This window comes from Eschrichtius robustus, chromosome 13 (genome assembly GCF_028021215.1).
Source record: "Eschrichtius robustus isolate mEscRob2 chromosome 13, mEscRob2.pri, whole genome shotgun sequence".
NCBI classification, from domain to species: domain Eukaryota; kingdom Metazoa; phylum Chordata; class Mammalia; order Artiodactyla; family Eschrichtiidae; genus Eschrichtius; species Eschrichtius robustus.
In genome coordinates, this window is record NC_090836.1 from 4,597,358 (window position 1) to 4,610,847 (window position 13,490).

Genomic DNA, 13,490 nt, shown 5'->3' on the forward strand with positions numbered 1-13,490 from the left:
TGGGTGTTGTGGATTGTTTACCAAGAGCCAGGCACTGTTCTCTTAGCTGAATCCTCAGAACTACCCTATGAGAGTATAATTATTATCTTTATCTGTGGGTGGAAAAATGGAGGCTCAGAGAGGTCAGGTAACTTGCCCACCTTCACACAGCTGGTAGCAGCCTCCGTGGCCTCCACCTTCCAGTGCTTGGAGCTGCTTGGCCCAAACCCTTCCCACCTCCTTTGGGGAATCCTCCTAAGCGTGTGTCTCTAATGCTCCTATCCACGTGGGCACCTCCTTTCTTTGAGACGTTTCTTTAGAAGTCACCTAGCCATTTAGAACGCGCCATGCTGTATTCTATTCATATGTCCCATGTCTTGGAGGAATCATCATCGTGCTGCCTGGAACAGGGAGGAACACGTCGTAACTCGATCGGAATGGGTCCGATCAGCTCAGCTAATTGCCTCTCACTCTGGGGGGGGGGGGGGCGGGTTCTTAGGAAGTCGCACACACTTCAGCTTTCCAGGTGGGCAGCTGAGGATGGAGACAGACCCTCACCACTGAGCACACCTACAGCACCAACGTAGAGCTTGTCAGCGTTTTTGACCAAGAGACTCAGAGATTTGGGAGAGATCGTTAACTTGGTATTTTATTTTTGCGAAGATAAAATAACGTTTCCCCCACTGAATGGTGGAGAAATTTACATACATTTTTGTATTCTAATTTCCCCATGTGCGTGCATGTCAATGCATTTCTATTTATATATTTATGGACAGTTGCAGTCTTGATCATAGCACGTGCTCATGAAGCCTGATTTTATTTTTGCTCCCTCCCTCAAGTAAATATTGTGAATCTATCTCCATCCAGTTCCATAGCCAAAAGTTTAAGGTTTCCAGAAATGGCTGAATGGGTTGGATGGAACTTTCCACAGGTGAGTGTGGAGGTTAGCTAACAAGAGCTAGTACAAGGACACGACCCTTCAGATGTTTTATTCAGGTGTTTTTCTCTCTGTCGTTTCCCCTACCAGCAGAGAGGGGGTGTCCCTGGGTGTGGTCTTGGGGCAGCCCCTGAGGCCATGCAGAACTGCTCGATGGAGAGAGATGTCTTGTGACTTTGCTGCCTGGGGGAAGCTGTGCTGTGTTCTATTGTCTCTTCCTTATTCTTTTCCTTGAGAGTCATTTTTACTCCAGAGCCTTAAGTAAAAGCCGGTTAGAGCTGGAAGGCCCCGGGAAGATTAGCCAGCCTACCGTCTTCCAACTTTTTGACCTAAACCATAAAGGAAGAAATACGTTTTATAACGCAACTCAGGATAACTGTCAATGTACGTCAAATCGATACAGATGTTTTTTAAGACAGTATTGACTCTCACTACTTGCATTACTTCTTGATACTTTCTGTTCTAACATTGTTAGAATTGTTCAAACATTTTGTTCAACTCAACAGCAACAAAAAATGCTGGTCACCACCTACAAATGAATTTCATGACCCTGTACTGAGTTGCAGGTGGAGGTTAGAAAAACGAACTAGTTGGTTCGCTGCTCTACCTCCACCCTCCTTGTAGACAACTGGGACTCCAAGGGGCTGGGAGGGAGGAAGTGACTCGCCCAGGGTCCCACGGGCTGGACCTGGCTTTGCGGGAGAGCCGGGCAGTTGTCAGGGCCCTAGAGGGGGTCACTGCCCTGCGGTTCAGCAGGGCCAGCCTGGCTTCCCTGGCCCTGTTGGTGCTGCCCAGAGGCTGCCGTGTTCATGCAGCTCGTGCTCCCCAGTTCTGGGGGGCGGGGCAGGGGACAGTGTCCCTCGGCATTTTCCCACAAAACGAGAAGGGAGGTACGATCTTCTCGGCAGCCCCAGGACCATCCATCCACACGCCCTGACTGCCAGAGTTAATTCATTTGCTGGAAGTGGGAGTTGGGTTTGCAGGCAGCGGGATGCAAAGATAGGCGTGTGTGGGCTATGCTTCCTGGGCTGAGGCCTGGGGCAGGGGGGCCGGGGATCCCCTCCTGCCCTGCCCTTCCCTGCCAGCTGCTCCCACCCGGGGCCTGTGTGGGCCCAGGGCCACGGGCTGGCTGCTGCCTCTGCATTGTGAATGTCCCAGGGGGGGAGCTAACGAGGTTACTGGGCAGAGAAACACTCCTGTGACTCCATGTGAAGAGACCTACAGCAGAGTGGGAGGCAGGGCGGCTGGCTTCGTCACTGTCTGGGGACAGAGAAGGCTCTGGACGAGTTAGAGCACAGCAGGCTTTGGGTGGAATGGCGTAATATATGTATATCCCTCGAGAGGTGGAGATGGTGCGTGGGCTAAGAAAAGAAGGCCATGGAGAAAGACAGACAGACGGCCAGGCCTGCTGTGTTCCTGGGATTCGGCCAGGAGGGGAAGGGTTTGTGCCTGGCTGAGCAACCCAGCGCAGTTTCTGAGGACGCCACTGACCTGATGTGGACAACGGGGTCACTGATAAAAGTGCGTCCTTGGACTATGTTGATAGACTAGCAAGAGGGGGAGATAGGAGGTTGAACTGTTTCTGTAGCTTAAACCCAGTGCTTATGCTGGGATTGGAAGCGTGACCCATGTCTTCCCTCTACAGCAATCCCCCTGTCTCCAGCTTTCCGCTTCTACATGCAGTGAATTCACTGGGATGATGGCAAAGCTAGAGAGAGCCCTTTGCGGAAGGTGCTCTCCACTCCGGGGCTGCAGTTAGGATCAGGGACAAAACTCTCACCTCTTTCACCTATCAGCACAGGGCGGGGTGAGGGCCGTGGAGACTCGGAAAGCTCGGTTTCTCATCCACAACGTTAAGGTACGGATTGTACACAGCTTCCGTGGTTGAGGGCTGGATTACGCAGGCTGTGACGAGTCAGGTCCTGGCCGTGTCGGCAGGTGGGAGCTCTTAGCAGCCGGAGCAGGGGTAAGGGGTGTGTATCCTTACCTCCTTTCCATGGACAGCAGTGGCCGATTTGGTTGCCAGACCTTCTGGGGCACCCCCCCCCCGACCCCCAGAAGAAACTGGTGTTTGGGCTCCCAGGCTGGTACGTAAAAGCATCCTCTGTAGTTGCTCTTGGAGAGATGGAAAATGAGGGGGTTCGAGCCCATCAAGTGTATCATCGTTTTTCCACTTGTCTCTAGCAAACCACTCTTTGTTTTCCCCGGCAAGAAAATGGGCTCTTCAGGCCTCAAAGCCATAAAATCTAAACCAAGTCGTTCCTCTGATTAGGACGGCTAATATTGGGAGCTCGATTGACTTCCTGTCCTGTCTCCTAACATTCTGAGGGCCTTTGACGCTGGGTAGACGTGGGGAATTGTGTGAAACTTGCCCCCCCAGCACCCGCGCCCCCCCCCCCCCCCATGGCTGCTTCTCCCACTTTCCTCGCATGGCCCGTGGGATCTTAGTTCCCCAACCGGGGATTGAACCCGGGCCCCCTGCAGTGGAAGCACGGAGTCTTAACCACTGGACCACCGGGAAAGTCCCATCCTTTTCTTTTTTTTTTTCAATCAAATCATCTCTTTTGTTCTGAGCCATCTTAGTCCTTGATGCCTGTCCAGAGAGTATGGCAGAGTCACGTCAGGGCTGTCGTTCTTCCTAAGATTTACCCGCCCGTACTTCCCCCTCCTTCCAACATCTGGAGCCCTTGGCTCGTGTCGCTTGTGTAGCACGTGGGTTACCTTGTCTGTACTGGTCTCAGACCTCCCCTGCTCTGCTCAGTCTCCTTTTAAATCTGGAACCGCCACAGTCATGGGCAAATGAAGGGCGTCTCGTGAAGGAAAGACTTAGGAGAGGATGCATCCGTGGGGACCAGGGGCCGCTTGTGCCATCCTCCTGCCGAGCGTCTTCAGGCTGGGGAGCGCCTGCCTCCGCCCCGTCCTGACCTTCCGCCTCTCGTCCTCGCAGACTTCAAGTTCGCCATGTACCCGCCGTCGATGATCGCAACTGGAAGTGTGGGAGCTGCCATCTGTGGGCTCCAGCAGGACGAGGACGTGAGCTCACTCACGGGCGACGCCCTGGTGGACCTTCTGGCCAAGATCACCAACACCGACGTGGTAGGTGGCCCCCATCCATCCTCTTGGCTGAGACCAGGCCTCTCTTTCCTCAGCTCGGGTAGAGAGACAGTTGGTTCGATGAGGAGGTGGCAGAGGTTGTTTGTTGCTGTTGGTTTCTGTTTTCTGAGATCAGCACCCACGGTCATAAGAAAATTCAGCAGGTGAGGCCTCATGTGCCATCAAATAGAGAAAAGAACTTCGCAAGCAGAGACAAGGGGGGAGGGCGGGCTGCTGACCAGTTTCCTGTGTGGCCCGGGCTTCCCCATGGGTCTGATTTGTTGCCTGTTGCTTGTTTCCATTTATGTACAATCCGCAGCCTGCCTCTCCTCCAGCGTGGAGCTTTCTCGCCTGCTCACGCGCGCTGAGGCTGGCAGGCAGGGCGGGAGCAAGCCCCCCCTGCACCTCAGGGCTTGGGAGACGGAGGGGCCCCCCACCTCCACAGACCTCTCCACCCCGCCTGCCTCTAACTTCCCTTCAGTTCAACGTGATGACGGATTAAAAAGCACTTTAAAAAGAGTTAAGTGCCGTACAAATGCAAGGAACTATTATTAGCTATAGATTTTTCCATTCTGGGTGCCCTCTGGACAGTGCAGAGGCTGTAACTCTGGTTGCCAGCATTTGAAGCTCCTTAGAAGAAGAGAGGATTGGGGGACAGCCCAGGGTCCAGGGAGGCTCTGATTCAGCTAGCTGGAAATTGTGGTCCTTAGAAGGTTGATTCTGCGAGGTCAGAGAGGGGGAGAAGCCGGGGTCACCGGCCTGGGACCAGAACCTGGAGGCTCTGACGCCCAGCCTGGGAACCCTGCATTCCTCCCTCGCTGCAGCTCCTGGGATCTTTTTGTTTGAAAAAGGCCTTTGGTTTAAAGGCACTCGAGAGAGGGGTGTCAGCTCTGAGGCCCTCTCAAGTCACCATGGAGAGGCTCAAGAATGCAGGGGAACTTTGTGATGACCCCTTCTGGATGGTCAGGGGGATTCTGAATGCCCTGCTGTGGGCATATATTGACTTATAAGGGATAATGTGGTTTACAGGCCTGGGGCCGGTGCCTCCACCAGGGATGCTGGGCAAAAGGGTAAATGTCAGCACGCCTAAGGCTGCAGTTGGCTGGCCTCCCCCCGACACCTCCCCCCCCAGATTTTGCCTTGGCCTTCATTACCATCTCAAGGAGATGGCACAGGGAGGGGTTCTCCTCTGAAACAGTTCTTAGAGATGCTTTTCAAATGCTGGCTCCAAACAGGCTTCTGAAGCATGGTTTCCAAAATATAGATCGAAAAGACCCTCCACTGCAGCTTCCTGGGAAGAATGCTCTTCGAATCCTCTAGAGGCAAATCTTGGACGGAACTTAGCATTTATAGAAATGATATGCTTCCTTCCTTTTCTGAATATCTCCTATTAAGGCTGCCTTGCCAAAAGGACTCCCAACCGGCTGAAGACCAGCCCCTCCTCGACCCCCGGGGACAAAAATGTCAGTGACAAGTGTTTGCCCCCCCACCCCCCACCCCCCCGCCAGCATTATAACCTCCTTCGGATATTTCTAGATGTGCCCTGATGGGCTGATTGTCCCACGGGCTCTCCAGCTTTCTCCCGCATCTCTGTGTCACCCCTTACTGGCTTCAGATGGACAGAGGTCGCTCCTGGGGTGCCCATGGAGCTCGTGGGCTGTGCTTTGCTTTTCAAGTCCACAAACCAGTCTTCTCCTTTCATACGGGAGACACTGCTTGCCCCTTTCAGATACTGTGTAGCCAGGCCATCCTAGTCCGCTGTCAGACTGGGTCAGCTAGATACAAAACTGGCTTAGAGGTTCCTTCTAAAAATCGCAGCTGTTGAATGGAGATGCACACATGCGCCTCATTCTCACCAGTGGGCCCCGGGTTAAACATTTTAATGTGAAAAACCAAGCATGCGTGTACCACGTTTTCAGAGAACAGTTGGAGAGCTCAGGAAGCTCCCAGCTTACCTCGGGTCCCCAGAGCCTCACTCCCACTCTCCCTGGGGACGTCCTCGGTGCCTCAGCTATTGTGCGTGCCGGACTTGGGGCGCTAAGTCCTCCCACCCATCAGCCTGTGTTCTCTGGCGAGCTCTTGGTGCAGGCTGTCACCTTGTGAGCAAGGCCCAGGAACAAGCAAGGCACAGGCAGCGTGGAAGAAGTTGGGGGGGTGGGCGGCACACGGAAAATAAAAGACGAGGTTCCTGTCATCCAGGAACGTAGCGGTTGTGTGGAGGATCCCCAGTAAAGCACGTAAAACCCCAGCAAATGAAGGTCAAACGAACGGATGCTAAGCAGGTGTTAGGAACTAGACATGCAGCAGGCAATCAGCCCTTGGGAAGGAGCTCTCCGGGCCTAACGTAAAATGCAGAGTAGAAGCCATCCCTTGGTGGTTGAAAATGTCCTTGGGATGGAGAAAGAAACTGTGGTATGTGCATGCCATAGGACATTATTCAACCTTAAAAAGAAATGAAATTCCGATACGTGCTACACTATGAATGAGCCTTGGACGTGTTAAGTGAAATAAGCCAGACACAGACAAATATTGTGTGATTCCACTTATATGAGGTCCCGAGGCCCCTAGACGTAGTCAAATCCATAGAGACAGAAAGTGGAATAGAGGTTCCCAGGGCCCAGGGGGTGGGGGAGTGATTGTGTAATGGGGATGGATTTTCCGTCTGGGAAGAAAAGTCCTGGAGAGGGGGGTGGTCTCACGACACAGTGAATGTACTCAAAGCTAACACTGTACACTTAAAACTGATGGAGACGCTCAATGCTGGGTGGTGTATATATTGCTACCACAAAAAGTTGTAGATACCCACGTAGACATATAATGTCCTTGGGCCACAGTGAAGTTGAGCCCTCCCACAGGGAAGCCCAGTGCCCAGACCACCTTCTGCCCTATGGGCCCTGGTGCACGGGCAAATAAGAATCGGGAAGTGCCGGCCTTTGACCCCAGAGTCCTACAGTGGTGTGCTAGCCCTGTGCACCTTGCACCTAGAGACCTGGGCCAGCTGACGGTGTCCTTTTTCCGTGGATTGTCAGAGAGACGACTGTAGGAAGAGGATCCCCTCTTTCTCCCCTGAGACAGCCAGAGCCATCTCTCTGGCTCTCTGGCCGGCGGCAGAGAGCTTTGATAGGAGGGACCCACGCGGCCCTGAGAAAGCTGCTCTCTGTTGCTTGCTCTGGTTGCCAAAATAAACCGGAACGCTTCATTCCAAAGAGAAAGCTGAGTGAGAAGCCTGACAGTTTTACAGGGAATAAAAGTCTCAGAGGGTGGTGTATTTTAAGTACTCTTTCCTTCTACTCCTAAGTGTTGCTAAAAACAGACACCAGCCAGAGAGGCCATTCTGGCTTCGGGGGAACGTCTACCGGGGCTTCCGTTGCCAAGGGTCCGCTTGTGAAGGGGGGGACCGACTGGGCCACTTCCCTGGCAGAATCGGGGTTCCTCTTCCGTCCCCTCGGCATCCTGCTGGAGCTTGGTGCCAGCCTTTATCTCCCTGTTCACTTGTATATAGACTCTTTTGAACGAGACCCAACTTTGACTCAGCCTTTTCTCCAGATCCCCTGGCAGAGTCATTGGGGAATGATGTGGGGAGGGCGGAGGAGGAAGGAAGGGGGACAAAGGCTGGGCAGGTGGGTTTCAAGTGTGTTTCTAGTGCTTTGGTCTCCCTAGGTCTTTTGGAAAAGCTAGATGGGTCTTAACATTAACAATACGTCAGGGTCCCCTGACTTTTACCTGACTTTATCTTAGAGCAAGTCACTTTGTTTTCACGTGACACCATTTTCCTGAGTCACTAATGAACAAGCAGAATTGGGGCTCACGGGCCATGAAGATGGGAAGTTATTGGAAGATGTTTAACAGAACAGGTAGAGATGTGAGTCGTCCTGTCATTATATGTATTCTTTTCTACCTAGATTACACCAAAACTCTCTGTTACCTTCTTTTTTCTTTTTTTTTTTTAAGTCTTCATTGAATTTGTTAATATTGCTTCTGTTTTATGTTTTGGTTTTTGGGCCAGGAGGCCTATGGGATCTTAACGTCCCTGACCAGGGATCGAACCCACATCCCCTGCATTGGAAGGCTAAGTCTTAACCACTGGACTGCCAGGGAAGTCCCTTGAATTCTTAACTATTGCCCAAGAAGATTCCAGGACATCCCTCCCCTAGGGTCATCCTGGCCATATTAGGATGCTGTTTGTCAATGAGCAGTCCGCAGCGCCAGGGAAGACTCGATTGTGACTGCATGTCAGAATCCTAGGGTCCCCACCCTTGCCTTGGTCCCCGGAGCCCACACAGCACACCTTCTCCTGAAGACCCCTGTGTCCCCGAGACTGTCCTTTGTGCCCTGAACAGGGCCTGTGGTCAGAAGCCTCCAGAAGAGTCGCTGCAAGGGAAGCCGGGGGTGGGACGGCAGAGGAAACAGAAATGGAGGCTGATGGTTCCCGCTCCTGCTTGAGCTTGATTTTTGCCGCGGGCCTCATTTGGTATTCAAGGAAATAAGCCCACCAGGCTGTGAAGAAAGGAAGAATGAGATAGTTTCCTAAGTTGTCTGTGCCTGAGTTGGCCGCGGGTCCGGGGCTCATTCAGCCCTTTGTGCCCCTGTTGAGTGCAGTGCGTGTGTGGTGACAATGCCGTGATGCAGTGACACTGGAGGCTGATGGTAGCAGTTCCGCAGCCCATTCACAGGGCCGAGGAGGGTGCGGGGCGCGGGGCTGGAGCCAGCACGCGGAGGAAGTGGGGCCGGGGAAGGAGCCGGGCATCACAAACGCCGCTGTCAGGGCTCCGGGCCGGGGGGCCGGGGGCGGGCGGGGGAGGGGCCCCAGCATCATCGGGCTGGAGGCCTGCCCGAGCCCCAGCTCTGTGGAGTGCCACCTGTCCAGGCTGACAGACGAGCATTATGGCTCTCCTTCTAATCAGCTTAATTTGGGGCATCTCGACACAACGGCTGGTGCTTTTGGAGGTTGCCGAGGAGCAGAGGGCCAGGAGCCGCGGCACTTGCCGTGCACGGAGGCGCTGTCGGGGGCTTTCCAGGCCACTTGGACTGTGTCTCCCTTTCTCGGAGATTCTCTGCCCTGTCTTTCCTTAGAGCCCGGAAGAGGCAGAGAGGTGCACAGGGAAGAGAGTTCTGGAATTGGGAGTCTCGCCCTTTGAAGGCCAGGGTTCGTTTTTAACTAGGTGTGATTGGGGGGAGGAGCCAGCTTCGGGTGGGTTCCCTAGCTGTGAAGTGGGCGCAGCTGGCTGTTCGATCTCCAGAAGCCCTCCAGAGCCCCCAGTTCTCAGATCCTGTAAGGATCTGTGTGTGTCGCCTTAGAACTCCGCCCCTGGACACATGGCCGTCACTCTTCTCCAGCTTCGCTTTGGGTTCCCTTCAGGCTCTGCAACTTGTCCCCCTTCTGTTTCCTTCTCTGGGCTTGGCCTCCTCCTTCCACCAGATCACCCCTCCCACCCCGGTCCCCCCGGCGCTCTCCTACCCACTCGGGAGATTGGGAGCCCCTCCGGCAAGACCGGGGCTGCAGGTAGGGGCACCAGCCCACCCTCCCTCGGACCTCACTTTCCACCAGCTCACAGGAAATTGGCATGCTCTTGGGACGCCCAAGAAGGGCTCCTGCAATCCTAAAGGAAGGTTTAAAATGCAGGGAGTGAGCTCTGTTTCCAGGAAGAGGGATGCCGATTTCCTTCCTGCCGCTGTCAGAGTAGAACGTGCAACATCCTTTATGCAAGACAAGCTCTTGCCCTTAAGTAGGTTTTCATCTAGCCGAGAGCCAAGAGGTCCCCGCAGTTGAAACTGAGATTAGGACAGCCAAGTCGTGAAGCAGTGGAACCAGAGGAGGGTTAGACGGAGACACCAGAGCGCTTTCCAGGAATGAGGGACACCACTGACCCACCGAGAGCTTTAGCTTCCTGCTCTGTCACAGCTGAGCCTGTGGGCTTCAGGGTCCCTCAGTTCTGGGGGAACTGCTATTGTCATCCCTTTTCCCTTGGAGTAAGAAGTATCAAAGAGGAAGAGCTGGCCATAGTCAGGAATGATTTCGATTGAAATTAAAATGGGACTGGAAAGATCAAGAAAGGAGAGTTTGTGTTTTATGTGAAAGCTTTCTTCATTTTATTCGGGAAAGCTGTTTTTGGCTGGAAGTTACATAAATATGACATTCGACGCCCGTGTTCTCTTGAAGTCCCGTAGAAGTCACTGCCCAGTGTGCCAGCCCTCCCTGTAGGCCTTTCTCAGAACTGTTCCTTTAGGGTCTAAGGCTGCTGGGAGGGAAGTCTAAATACCGGGAACAATAGGAACATGGGTGACCCAAAGGGAGACTGTCCGTGGCCCCAAATCAAGTTCGTTAGCTCTCCAGAGCCCGGTCTCCCTGTTTGGAGGACCATCCATCTCGGCTGCTGGTGTGGCTAAGGCAGTGATGATCACGGCATCCTGAGTTTGTCGTATTATTGGGGTAGCAGATGTGCTGACCCAGAAATAGAGCCTTGGAGGAAGGAAAGTCGGACAGGATTGGCCAGGAGCTTCCTCAGGGACAAGCCAGAGGAGTTTTGACTATCGCCAGTTTTTAACGTTGTTAACCTTGTTCTTTAAGATTAATTGTTTGAGATCATAAGGCTTTCGGGTCCTCAGGTACCTTCCGCTGAAATGCAGGTGCCCTTAGAAGCATCCTGCCTTTAGCCTTCACCACCGAGCACCTTCATGAGTGTTGAGTGACCAGAAGCACGGCCACTGCAGGACGGGCCTTGGAGGAGGAGTGCTGGGCGGGCAGAGCAGGCAGCGGACGAGGCCCATCGGCTTCTACTCACCAGTTAGGGGGTCAGGCAGGTTAGAGGACATGACCAGGCGAGGCCACAGGCCAGTCTGAGAAATGTTGGCGGGTCCTCAGTGGCCAGTCCCTGGCTGTTTCTCAGGGGGGACGGAGAGCTCTGGGCCGGGGTACGTCTGCCCTGCCGGACGCTCCATCCACTGTGCCTGCTGCACTGCCCGCCTCACCTGTCCTGAGCAAATGCTCGTTCGTACCTCGTTTCAAAGAAATCTCAGGAATTCTTTCACAGTCCAGGATGGACTTCTTTCTGTTCATAATAAATGATTGTCGTGTGTCGAACTCAGCACTTTGTCCAGATGATCTCAGTTGATCCTCCGTCTGTGAGCGTTTCCTGAGCCTTATTTTACAAGTGGGGAAACTGAGGTCAGAGAAGGAAAATAACTTAGCGGCTGCCTGCAAGTCTGGTGGGGCGACAGCAAATACCCCTGCCTTCTTGTCACTCTTTTAATTCATTCCAGGTGAAATTTCATCTCTGCCCTTAACGCTCGGTCTTCCATTGCCCCCAATCTTGATTTTCATAAAAAGCTGAAATGGATGAGGGATAAGAAAGGAAAATGTGGGCGTATGGAAACGGTGTTTCTGAGAACCCCAACTTTATTTTTAGATCTTTGGAAAATAGAGATAACGCTTTGGTGCTCGGCAAACAGTAACCTGTGGGCAGCTGCACGGTGAAACAAGCACAAGGGAAACATACATTAAACTGTGGCAAGACCCAGGCAGAGTGGATCTAACATATGTTCCATGTGTCTGTGCTGCTTACGAGAGCACAGGAAAGCAGGCTTGCCAAGGAAAGATGTTGGGAAATAGCTCCTACGAGCAATTTCTTCAGCTCACCTCCCACTTGCTAGTACCAACCACCATCCCTCCCTAGTGACACCCACGAATTGCCGCTGTGTCCCACGCCACCCAGCTAACAGAAACATCTGCCTGAGATCAACACATTCTGAATCTTCCCTACCAAATATAGACTAATATCAAAGCAATGCAGCAATTTTTTTTTTTTGCCTATTCCCAAATTAGATGGCTCAAGTGTCCAGAATTTTGTGAACATTTCTGTGTTGTATTTTTATGAGAGTTAAGGGAACGGTAAATAAGCGAAAAACAGATTGCTTGTTTTTAAGCGGTTCCGCAGTTGCTGTGAGGGTCAGTGTAGTTCAGTCCATTCTCTTATCTATCCCTTGGGTAGTCTAGTGCTGTCACACTGTCTGTACGGCTGGCCTTCCCCTTTTCCCTCTCACCTCCCAGTGTCCCCAGGCGGGAAGCATCTCGCTGGCCCTTGGATTACCAGGCACTGCGTGGCCACAAATGGCTCCTCATCTCGGCCAGCGCTGCCCAGGTCCTGTGCATACAACTCACCTGGGCTTCTGCTAAAATGCAGATTCTGATTTGACTGGTCTGGAGAGGGATGAGGTTCTGCATTTCTTTTTTCTTTTTTTTTATTAATTAATTAGGCTGCATTGGGTCTCAGTCGTGGCACTCGGGATCTTTCATCGCGGCACGCAGGCTTGTCTCAAGTTTTGGCGTGTGGGCTCCAGAGCGCGCGGGCTCAGTAGTTGCGGCACCGTGGGCTTAGCTGCCCCGCGGCCCGTGGGACCTTAGTTCCCCGACCAGGGCTCAGACCCGCGTCCCCTGCATTGGAAGGTGTATGCTTAACCACTGGACCACCAGGGAAGTCCCAGGTTCTGCATTTCTAACAAGCTCCCAGGTGGTGCTGACGCCGCCGGTCCGTGGACCCCACTTGGAGTGGTGAGGTTCCCCGGCACCGGAAGGATGCATCTCCCGTACGTTTCAACTTTCTTTCTACTGGAAAAGGAGCGCGGACTTAGGCGGGGCTTGAATCGTGTGTGTTTTCTTCATCAGTTGCTCTGTGTACTGTTGCCCTTGCTAACAGCTCTGGTCTGGACCGTTCTTCTTCTAGGATTGCCTCAAAGCCTGCCAGGAGCAGATTGAGGTGGTGCTTCTGAACAGCCTACAGCAGTACCGTCAGGACCAGGGCGACGGATCCAAGTCGGAGGACGAGCTGGACCAAGCCAGCACCCCTACAGACGTGCGGGATATTGACCTGTGAGAGGATGTCGGGCAGGCCGAATGGGAGAGAAGCGTCCAATCTGCTCTCTCCTTCTCTCTGGTTGTGTTTTGTTCTCTTATGTTTTAGGATGAAACTTAAAAAAAAAAAAAAAAATCTGCCCCCACCTAGATCATATTGAAAGATCTTTTAGAAGTGAGAGATAAAGGTCCTATAAAAACGGAATCATTAAAAGCATTTGGTGCCTATTTGAAGTACAACAGAAGGGAATCCCGTATATATGCGAACAGTTATTGTTTGATGATATTAAAAGTCATAGTAAAATGCTTACAGGAAAACCTGCAGAGTAGCTAGCGAAAATGTATGCCTGCACTATGGGAACAAATTAGAGACTTTTTTTTTCATGTTATGAACTAGCACGTATATACCCCTGGTAGGATAATTTCGAGGAATTGCGGATGCCATTTATGGCAGGATTAGATTGCAAAGCAATGAACTCGAGAAGGAATTAGAAATAAGGAGGGACAGGACGGGGAGGGAGTTACAAAATAATCTCAGTGCGATCGAACCATTTTGGATGGAGAAGCGCCCTTGCTCCCGACCACCTGTTTGTTACTAAGTCAGGAGCGTTGCTGGGTCTCTAGTGACAACTC

At 52.6% G+C, this 13,490-nt stretch overlaps 1 protein-coding gene across 1 annotated transcript in view; it reads left to right on the top strand.

The window, feature by feature from the left end:
- The window catches only part of CCND2 (cyclin D2), a 23,165-nt gene extending 9,990 nt beyond the window's left edge, over window positions 1-13,175 (top strand). Inside the window, exons 4-5 of the mRNA XM_068562038.1 lie at window positions 3,864-4,012; window positions 12,730-13,175. Of these exons, the coding sequence (XP_068418139.1) occupies window positions 3,864-4,012; window positions 12,730-12,879 (299 nt within the window). The 3' untranslated portion in view covers window positions 12,880-13,175. The remainder of the gene's footprint in view (window positions 1-3,863; window positions 4,013-12,729) is intronic.
- The last annotated feature ends 315 nt before the right edge of the window (window positions 13,176-13,490 follow it).